The sequence below is a fragment of the Sinocyclocheilus anshuiensis genome, unplaced genomic scaffold (genome assembly GCF_001515605.1).
Source record: "Sinocyclocheilus anshuiensis isolate Anshui unplaced genomic scaffold, SAMN03320099.WGS_v1.1 scaffold763, whole genome shotgun sequence".
In the NCBI taxonomy this organism is placed as follows: Eukaryota; Metazoa; Chordata; class Actinopteri; order Cypriniformes; family Cyprinidae; genus Sinocyclocheilus; species Sinocyclocheilus anshuiensis.
Genome location: NW_015548255.1, coordinates 285,827 through 295,635, shown reverse-complemented (window position 1 = coordinate 295,635; position 9,809 = coordinate 285,827). Strand labels below are relative to the sequence as shown.

Sequence of the window (9,809 nt, the reverse complement as noted above, 5' to 3'; positions counted from 1 at the left end):
TATGACATTGACTTCTCAAAGCTTCTGTTGTGCAAAGTCACGCTTAACCCCTTTACTGCATTTTAAAATCAACTTTGACTGCTGCAGAAAAAAACCCTCAGATGTTTAGTTTCTTTCTTCTTTTGAACACAGAAGAAAATATTTGGAACAATATTAGTAACCAAATAGTTGATGGTAGCCATTGACTATCAGAGGTTTTTTTCATACTATTTAAGTCTGTTACACACATTCTTCAAAATATCTCCTTCTGCTTTACATTTACATTTAGTCATTTAGCAGACGCTTTTATCCAAAGCGACTTGCAAATGAGGACAATAAAAGCAGTCAAACTAACAAAAGAGCAAAACTAATAAGTGCAAATGACAAGTCTCGGTTAGCCTACACACACAGAAAAACAAGTAGATAGAATAGAAAAAATAGAAAGCTAGTGTTTGTTTTTTTTTTTTATAAAAAGAAGATAAATATAAAGTAGAATTAAAATAGAATAGAAAGTGTTAGAGTTAGAGGGTCAAATAAAGGTGGAATAGATGTGTTTTTAGTCGTTTCTTGAAGATGGTTAAGGACTCAGCTGCTCGGATTGATTTGGCCAGGTCATTCCACCAGGAGTGGAACAGTAAATGAAAAAGTCCGTGAAAGTCATTTTGTGCCTCTTTGAGATGGCACAATAATACACCGATCACTTGCAGAACGCAAGCTTCTAGAGGGCACATAACTCTGAAGTAATGAATTTAGGTAAATGGGTGCAGAGCACATTCACATTGCTTTAACATAAGAAAGAAATTCATATAGGTTTAGAACACCTCGAGGGTGAGTTCTATAATGTTATTTGCTTCGACTCTGGTATGGTCGGCTGAGGCAGACAGATTTAGGTGGTTATCTTTCCTGCATGTATGTTAAACCTCAGTGGCACCTGCTTCTGGTAAGATTATGGATCACAGATTCTGAGAATTTGGTGTATGATGGAGACTCGTTAGAGAATTTCAATTCAATTCAAATTTATTTGTATAGCGCTTTTCACAATACACATTGTTTCAAAGCAGCTTTACAGAAAATGCAATGTGTCTACATTACAATTTAGAGTGATCTGTTATCAGAAGTGAATGTGCCCCATTAATGTTCATTTCACAAATGAACAGTTCAAGACAATAGAATCATACAGTTAGCTAACATGAATTAATTTCAGGCAGAAGCTCATTAAAGCGATTTTTACAAGTGTGATCATAATTACAATACAGAGATAAAAATTTGGAAGCTGTGCATATCGATTCAAGTGGACACCTAATGGATTAGGGCTATTAGGGCCATTAATGCAAACACTGCAGGTTAAATTCCAGAGAGGTGTGATAATGAGAACCTTAACCCTTGAGCAGGGGACAGCACCTGCAGTTGGCATAGTGTATTTATATTCCAGTATAATAACTACAGCAGTTATACTGGAAAATCTCCTTACAGGCCATCAAAGAATGAAGCTGGTCTGAAATTGGAATAGTCAAAAATAAGATAATATATAATGTGTAGAATATTTAATCTATTGAATGAACTCCAGAAAGTTTTTCGTTTCATTATTATTTAATTTATTTCATGCATATAATTCATCTGATACAAAAAAATAAAAATTGGTTAAAAAAAATCACTCAGGCACTATAACCCTACCAGTTATATAAGATTTTAAGATCAAAGGTTTAGATTTATGTTTTTGATATACACACCACAAGTCAAAGGGACATAAAGAATGATGTATCAGGCATGAAATTCTCTTTTTATATTAATCAGGATCACAGTATAAAAGATGGACGGACATTAACATACCATCTGAAACGTTTTCTGTTAAAACAGACAGGCAACAGAGGTGTGTTTTACCAGAGAACAATGATTTATCCTATAAACCATAATCATAATCGGGGGTTCCTTCCATGTAGGACTTGTAGAACACCTTGTAGGTGTCTGTGCTGAACATTGTGGCTTGTACAGCAGGATCCTCCAGCATGTGTTCAGTCCACTTCTTCAGCTGAGGAGTGCCTTCCAAGCAGCTGGAAATTATGAAGAAAGAGTGTTAATATTCAAAGAAATAATTCGCACGAGTCTAATTTAATTTAATTTAATTACATTTTTGTAATCCACTAACTGATTTTGAGTGTCTTACCTCTTTAGTTTAAACAATTTAAATGTAATACTAATTTTTGTGCAAAACATTTTTATTCAGAAAAATATCTTTAAATGAAATGAATGTCTTATTTTTCCATTTTGTAAAATTCTAATTAAATACCTGTCTGTCTCATTCATTTTAATCAACAACAAAAGATGTTAAATAAATGTATACATGTTAAACCTACCGTATTAGAAAAATTAGTTAACATCATGTAGTCAATCATTGTTATTGAATCTCCTCCAAAAAACTTGGTCTTCTTGTTGACAAGGGTCTGACAAAAATAGAGAAAGCAGGAGTTTATACAGGAGAAGTATCTCCTTACATCCGTCTAACATCAGAAATCCAATATTGGATCTTTATTCCACTCAATTATAATATTATAGGTATTTCAACCAACCTCATTAAATTGGGCGAGTTTCTCTTTAAGTTCTGCTTCAAATGCAGACACATCTTCTCCTTTTGTCTTGCCAACAGGGATCTTATAGAAGTAGGGAGTCACCTGAAAAGAACATCCATTCATATTGATGAAAACGTTCAATTCATTCAATCTAGCAAGACTATATATATATATATATATATATATAATATCCTGTGGAAGTGAGTTGGGAAATACCTTTGAGAAATGCTCCAACAGCATTTTCTGTTGGGCTCTCTCAAACGGGTCAGATGGGAGCAGTTTTTTCTCAGGATAGACCTCATCCAGGTATTCGCAGGTGATTGGTGACTCGTATATCACCTGACCACTCGGGGTCTCCAGCGTTGGCACTAAACCAAGAGGATTCTTCTCCAAAAACCAATCAGGCTTATTCTTCAAATTGATGTTGACAATGTCGTGTCTAGGACAAAATTATTCATAGGGGCTTTTCTTTTCAGTCAAAGCAGAAACAATGTTTTCCAAACATTTTTTAAATGATTTTATTGATGCAATGTCATGGACACCCTCAGCACAATAGAAAACCTTCATACCCAACTTCTCCTCAAATAACTCGCTAATGCCAATTAGCGTTTATACTCACTTAATTCTCTTGGCATTGAGCACCAATCTTGTCCGTTGGGCAAAAGGGCAGAATCTCATGCTGTAAAGCCGTATATGGTCCTTTGGCACAGGGCCAGGAGCAGGGCTTCCTGTGGCACAATTTAAACAAAAAACATGTTAGACCTGATCTGCCCATTTCTGCAATGACATCGATGTATAGTAATGTCACTTGCATGTTTCTAATGATCCAAAAAGTCTTTTCAAATATAAGCAGGTTTTTAGAGTTGACAAGAGCATTGCACATGATGTTGTCATTATGCATTACATTTTTATATTAAAATGATCAGTTTCTACTAACTATAAGTTAATAGTCTCTTGTGTGGAATATATACAGACAAAACATGCATATTTTAAAAGTTACACTTGTTCAAAACGTACAACATAACAGGAATGACTCCAATGACTGCAATCTGTGTCAGTGCTGATTCCAGGAGCGCATGGTGCAGCACTTGTTTGGACTCCACAGTCATAAATATCACTGGTAATATGCAGTGGTGATTTAAAGTGCAGTGTCATACTGTCGTCAGCACTAAACACACCTGGGCCCATAACTGTTATATCACTTGTCAAGTGTTCACACTTTGTACAAGTTTGTACAAATTCTTGTCAACAATGAAATAACAATGACACTCCCCGTTTCCTAACATAACAAAGACAGATCTGCACATGTTCGAAGACGTCACTTAAGATGATCGAGTAGATGTTGTGTAAATAGTAGACAGTAATCACACAGTCCTGCTCAGTCACGGAATCTACAATAAACTAAAAACCAAAAAGCCATGCTGCTCTAAATTGCATCGTTTTGGTGTCTCATAATGATTTCTTACCTTTTCCAAGACATTTCTGAGATGCTGCCATTATTTTAAGGTGGAGGAGCGGTGTGGTGGTGGACGAATAGACCTGCAAAGGCTGAATTAAATGTAGAATTTAAATCCACTTCCATTTAAATACTACTGTTTTTTATTTAATTAAGTTAGCTGGACGCAACAGCTTGCAGTTAAGTAGGAAGTTAGGTAACCGCTGTCATTTCATAAATTCAGTCATTTAATATTTCACCGTATCGAACATAAAGAAATAAAATACATAAAGAATACCGAAATGATATAATAACTGAAAGGTGCACATAATATGATACTTACCTGTCGAACTGTATGACTTGCCACACAACTTGGTCTATTTATTGGAAGGCAGCATGTATACAGTCTACGATCCAGTTATTAAACTTCAAAACACTTAAGTTATTTCAAAATAAAAGTCCTCAATAAACACAACCACTATATACTGGTAAAATATAATTAAAAGCTCAGCGAGCACTTAACGAAATATCTTACACTTACCTTTTCTCGACTAAATGTAAACTTTATGATGATCATTTAGGTGTGCAAAGCATTTTAGGTTTTATTTCGTAATTACAAATTTTCTAAATGTAACATTTACATTTTTAAATGTGAGAATTTCCCTATTACAGCGGCACTGAAAGCATTTAAAATCGTCAAATGTAATACATTTGTATACTGACTTGTTATTTTTAACACCTATTTGCATGATGAATGGCTTTTTTACATGCATTTTCATACTGATTTGTGGTTGGTCTAATCATAACACTGCAGTCAATATTTTGACACTTGGCTTGCACTGCCATTTGCTTCAAGACATGAAAATGATGTTACCCATCCTGTGCTGTGTGAGATCTTTTGAGGAAAATTGTGGATCTTAAAATAAACAAATTGTAACATTTCACAAAACATTTTCAAAAACTTATTTCTAGTTGCAATTAATTACCAGTAAAGACCTCCATCTGATTATTGTGGTTAGAAGAAAGTCTTTTCACACCACACAGATAACATAATGGATATCACTTTAATTACTTTATTTGTCATGTATAGAGTAAACACGTTAAAACAAAAAAAAGTGTTCTTTCATAAGATGCTTTTAACCCATGTCTGAAATATCCTCAGATAATAATCCAACAAAACATAATAATATGCTAAATCTTATACAACAGTTTGTGAAGCACTCTTGTGTGATGCTGATCATCTCTGGACAAAACCATGGTTGAAAATGTGACTTAAAAAGGGAATAACATGACTGAACTGATGAAATTCATTGATTATAATTTGCCCACTGATGAATGATCACATTCATTCTTAGCCGCTATTACCTGATATGAAGACGTCTGTTGCCATCACCATCACTGCCAAATCCAAAATAAAAAAAAAAGGCTGTGTTGGTATATGTTTGACCAAACACATTTTCATGTGACCTATGACTAAAGAGTTACACTTTTATCATCCTCAACACTGTTCTACCTTTCAATCTTGTCTGTTGTAAACCTGTACTGGGGGCCTCACAGAATTCTTAATATTTCAAAAAGGGAAGTTGAAGTGCATTAGTTGAACATGACCAATTTCATTGCCAGACATCACAACTTTTTGAACATTCACAGTGAGCCTTTAAAGTGCAGATGCTGAATTACCATATTTAATAATAATAATAAAAAAAAAAAACTCGACCACCTAACATGAAAGTACAATCAGCCCATACAGTGAACTATGAAGTATGTAAATAAATACATTTCTGGAGTTACATAGCCTGAATTTTGTTTGCATGTTCTTGGTTCTGTCTCAATTAAAAATGCATGCTCAAAATATATAGAGTTGCTACGCGACTGCAAAATGTGATTTTAAATGAATTCAGATACTGACAAAGAAGTTACTTTATAATTAACAAATCATACAAGTCAACACAACCCTCATCCAGTGATGATGAATAAATGTATTTAAAAGAATGACTTGTTACTTTGTTACAGAGTTCACCAAAACTCTACAAACGCTGTGATTTAGCAACCAGGGATTCATATTTAGTCCAGCTCCAGTCTTGAGCCTGTGTGAAAGAAAAAAGCATCGAGGGTTACTGCAGCAAATATGTGCAGTCATGATCATATACAGAATTTCTATGAATTTCATAATAAACCTACAAAAAGCGCTTACCATGATGCTCTCTGATTTCTCTTCAGTGGTTTCTTGCAGTAAACTGGTAAGCTGACTCAAATAGCGCTGGTTCTCCTCGAGTAAATGATTGACTGAATCTCTGAAAACAAACAGCAGCATGAAAAACAAACACTCCTGATTACTTTGTTGATCAACTCAGCCACAGTGTTTTGAAACCTAGGAGGTCACTTCTAGTAGGCCGCCCACTAAGTCTTGGAAGAGAAATTTACCCCTCGTCTGGCACTTGCAGGGACATGGGGAGGCGAGAGGAGCACTGGGCTTGAGTCTGGTTCCATGTTGACAGCGAGGAGGGCATCTCTCCACTCTGACTCACAGAGCTTTGTGTGGTGTTCTGTGCCTAAACACAAACACATTCGATTACAATTGTTGCTTAAAGGGTTAGTTCACCCCAAAATTAAAATTCTGTTATTAATTACTCACCCTCATGTCGTTCCAAACCCGTAAGACCTTCGTTCATCTTTGGAACACAATTTAAGATATTTTTGATGAAATGTGAGAGCTCTCAGACCCTGCATAGACAGCAACGCAACTTTAATGTTCCCAGGTCCAAAAACGTAGTAAGGACATCGGTTAAACAGTCCATATGACATCAGTGGCTCAACTTAAGTTTTGCGAAGCTACGAGAATACTTTTTGAGCGCAAAGAAAACAAAAATAACAATTTATTCAACAATTCTTCGCCCCCGAGTTACGTCTTCCGCCATTTTGGAGGGTACCCAAGAGCGTAATCGACGTAATCAGTGTTGTTTACATTCGAGAGAGAAAGCACGCACATGAACGTAATCTGCGTTGTTTACGCTTAGGGGAAAGCGTGCGTATGTGTTGTGATACTCTCTAAAATGGCGGAAGACGTAACTCGGGGGCGAAGAATGGTTGAATAAATTGTTATTTTTGTTTTCTTTGTGCTCAAAAAGTATTCTCGTAGCTGAGTTGAGCCACTGATGTCACATGGACTGTTTTACCGATGTATGGACCTGGGAACAATACAGTTGCGTTGCTGTCTATGCAGGGTCTGAGAGCTCTCACATTTCATCAAAAATATCTTAATTTGTGTTCCGAAGATGAACGAAGGTCTTACGGGTTTGGAACGACATGAGGGTAATTAATGACAGAATTTTCATTTTTGGGTGAACTATCACTTTAAGTAAAAAAAAATATATAGAGCCATTTTAGAAATGCTGTGAATGTAGCTCAACCAATCAGAATTTAAAGTCAGAAGTATTCATTTGATGGTATTAGTTTTGCTTTGAGTTTTTAACTTTTTAACTTCCAACAATTTTTACTGTAATGCCGATGTATCATTTATTTGTTATGTATAATTTTACACTATCGTTCAAAAGTTTAGGGTTAAAAATATTTTTTGAAAAATCTCTCATGTTCACCAAGGCTGCATTTATTTGATACAAAAATGCAGTAAAAAAGCAATATTGTGAAATATTTTGAGAGTTTAAAATAACAGCTTTCTATTTACATTTATTTTAAAATGTAATTTATTCTTGTGATAACTAAGCTGAATTTGCAGCAGCCATTACTCCAGTCTTCGGTGTCACCTGATCCTTCAGAAATCATTCTATTGTGCTGATTTGATGCCCAAGAAACATTTCTTCTTATTATTATTATTATTAATGTTGAAAACAGCTGTGCTGCTTCATATTTTTGTGGAAATCATTATACATTTTTCAGGATTCTTCGATAAATAAAAAGTTCAAAAGAGCAGCATTTATTTTGAAATAGAAATCTTCTGTAACTATGTAAAAGTCTTTTGATCAACTTAATGCATCCTTAAAAAAGTCTGACTCTTTTGAGCAGTAGTTTAAGTCATTTGGTCTTTTGGTTCATGTCCATCAAGTTCCAAATAGATGGAATGATCAGATAATGGTCATAACGCCCACCCCTAATACACACTAAACTATAACGATGGAAAGTCCATGATTATGTGATATTATGAGCATATCTGGCCCTGAGACATTAGAAGCATGTGACTCACACAGGCAATCTTCAGTAAGTGCCAGAACTCTCTCTGTCTCTTGATCTGCATCTGCATGACAGTGCTGTCTGCCTCCTTAATGCTCTCCAGTGTCCTCTCGATTTTAGGGAAGAGGTCGATGATCTTCTGCTTACTCAGAAGGATTTTACTACAAATAAGACACAACAGCGATTCTAGATTTCATCCATAAAATGCAATCTAACATTCATTTATTAACTAGTCGCAGGTTGAACAGTAAAACTTGAATCATTACAATCCTCTTTTATTGTGAATTGGATGGTTTCAAAAGCTGTTTACCTGAGGTGTGCATATAGATCCCTCAGTACCCGGTCCTGATTCTGGACAGTCTGTACAATAACCTTCACCATCTCAGAACTGTCACTGTAGCCGTGCTGGGGGTCTGGCACTAGGGGAAATGAAGAACACTATATACTAAACCCTGTAACTCATTTAACAGTAAGAATATGTAAGGAAATTTTGCCTACACAGATAAATAATCCAAGTACATGGAATGGGACATGGGGCAAATTTCATTAACTTATGAGCAGTGTTGGGTAAATTACTCAAAAAAGGTAATTGATTACAAATTACTTATTACTACTTGAAAATTGTAATTTGATTACATTGCTGATTACTACATGTAAAAAGTAATCAGATTACTAATTACTTTACTTTCAAGTTACTTTGAAAACATATCAAACCTAAAAAAAAAATACACTTCAAAGTGAAAATTGTAGTTCTTTCAGTAATTTAATATTGACTGAAAAATATTACAAAGGCATGAAAACAGCAACTTGACAAAGATTTAATCCATTTCTAAAACTTAACATTCTTAGTATAAACCTGCCTAAGCAATTAATTAATTGATGAGTCAGCATTAGTATAGAAAACCCGCTGTTAACAATGTTGAAGATGAACAACTACTGCTCAGGCTTTTAGACATGAAAACATATCACATAATCCTTAACAGTGGTAACTCTGCCACAGTGTTACTTTGACACTCTGTAGATTGGGACAATATGTACTCTGAGCAGAGTTGATTTAACTCTGGGGATTTTGCCGTGTATACGTGTATGCTGGCTTAACTGTGTTTAACTGTGTGAGCATTAAAGACAGAAAAAACCTTAATAAATTGAAAAGTTCTGATAACATTTGAGAACAGTATTGATGAACATACAGTGCATGTTTGAATGCTAAAAATGAATCTTGCTTCTTTGTTTACAGAGGTGATGTGGACGTTTACAGGTTCACGGTCTCACGTGGATGATTACCGTATGAATTGCACGCGCTGCGCGTGGGCGTGATGACATTACAGATAATGAACTCGGACGGGAAAGACTGGACCTCGCGTTGGTTTCATACGGATTACTTCATCAGAGAAAAGTTTTAGATAAGACTTACTTCATTTAAAGGGGTGGTTGATTAACGTTAGTTAGTGTCTAATGTTGCTGTCTGAGCATAAACAATATCTGCAAAGTTACGAAGCTGAACGTTTAATGCAAACGGAGATATCATCTTTTAAAATTCTGGCAGTTTAATGCCTACAAAAACGGCTGGTAGGGACTACAACGAGTTACTTCCCGGGTTCGTGACGTAACAAACCCAGATAAACCCCACCCTCGGTAAA

The 9,809-nt window shown here is 35.4% G+C and overlaps 2 protein-coding genes across 4 annotated transcripts in view; both read right to left on the bottom strand.

The window, feature by feature from the left end:
* Nucleotides 1-1,612: 1,612 nt before the first annotated feature.
* LOC107655421 (glutathione S-transferase omega-1-like) lies at nucleotides 1,613-4,414 on the bottom strand. The gene is made up of 7 exons (XM_016442905.1): nucleotides 4,325-4,414; nucleotides 4,013-4,094; nucleotides 3,166-3,274; nucleotides 2,763-2,985; nucleotides 2,547-2,648; nucleotides 2,330-2,420; nucleotides 1,613-2,046 (listed from the first exon to the last, which is right to left on the bottom strand). Exons 2-7 carry the CDS (start codon nucleotides 4,041-4,043, stop codon nucleotides 1,880-1,882), a joined length of 723 nt encoding a protein of 240 aa, XP_016298391.1. The 5' UTR covers nucleotides 4,044-4,094; nucleotides 4,325-4,414; the 3' UTR covers nucleotides 1,613-1,879.
* Nucleotides 4,415-5,044: 630 nt separating this feature from the next.
* LOC107655432 (component of inhibitor of nuclear factor kappa B kinase complex) overlaps nucleotides 5,045-9,809 on the bottom strand; it is a 27,083-nt gene continuing 22,318 nt past the window's right edge. For all 3 annotated transcript variants that reach the window (XM_016442919.1, XM_016442918.1, XM_016442920.1), the window contains 5 exons: nucleotides 8,480-8,588; nucleotides 8,183-8,330; nucleotides 6,406-6,533; nucleotides 6,176-6,275; nucleotides 5,045-6,068 (listed from right to left, as the gene is read on the bottom strand). In XM_016442919.1, the coding sequence (XP_016298405.1) occupies nucleotides 6,009-6,068; nucleotides 6,176-6,275; nucleotides 6,406-6,533; nucleotides 8,183-8,330; nucleotides 8,480-8,588 (545 nt within the window). In that variant the 3' untranslated portion in view covers nucleotides 5,045-6,008. The remainder of the gene's footprint in view (nucleotides 6,069-6,175; nucleotides 6,276-6,405; nucleotides 6,534-8,182; nucleotides 8,331-8,479; nucleotides 8,589-9,809) is intronic.

Bases quoted from the DNA above. Each gene is read 5' to 3' on its own strand.
- LOC107655421 (XM_016442905.1), bottom strand. From the start codon at position 4,043: ATGGCAGCATCTCAGAAATGTCTTGGAAAAG. The intron at 3,275-4,012 runs GTAAGAAATCAT...ATTGTGCCACAG, and splicing joins TCAGAAATGTCTTGGAAAAG to GAAGCCCTGCTCCTGGCCCT. The intron at 2,986-3,165 runs GTGAGTATAAAC...ATTTTGTCCTAG, and splicing joins CTCAATGCCAAGAGAATTAA to ACACGACATTGTCAACATCA.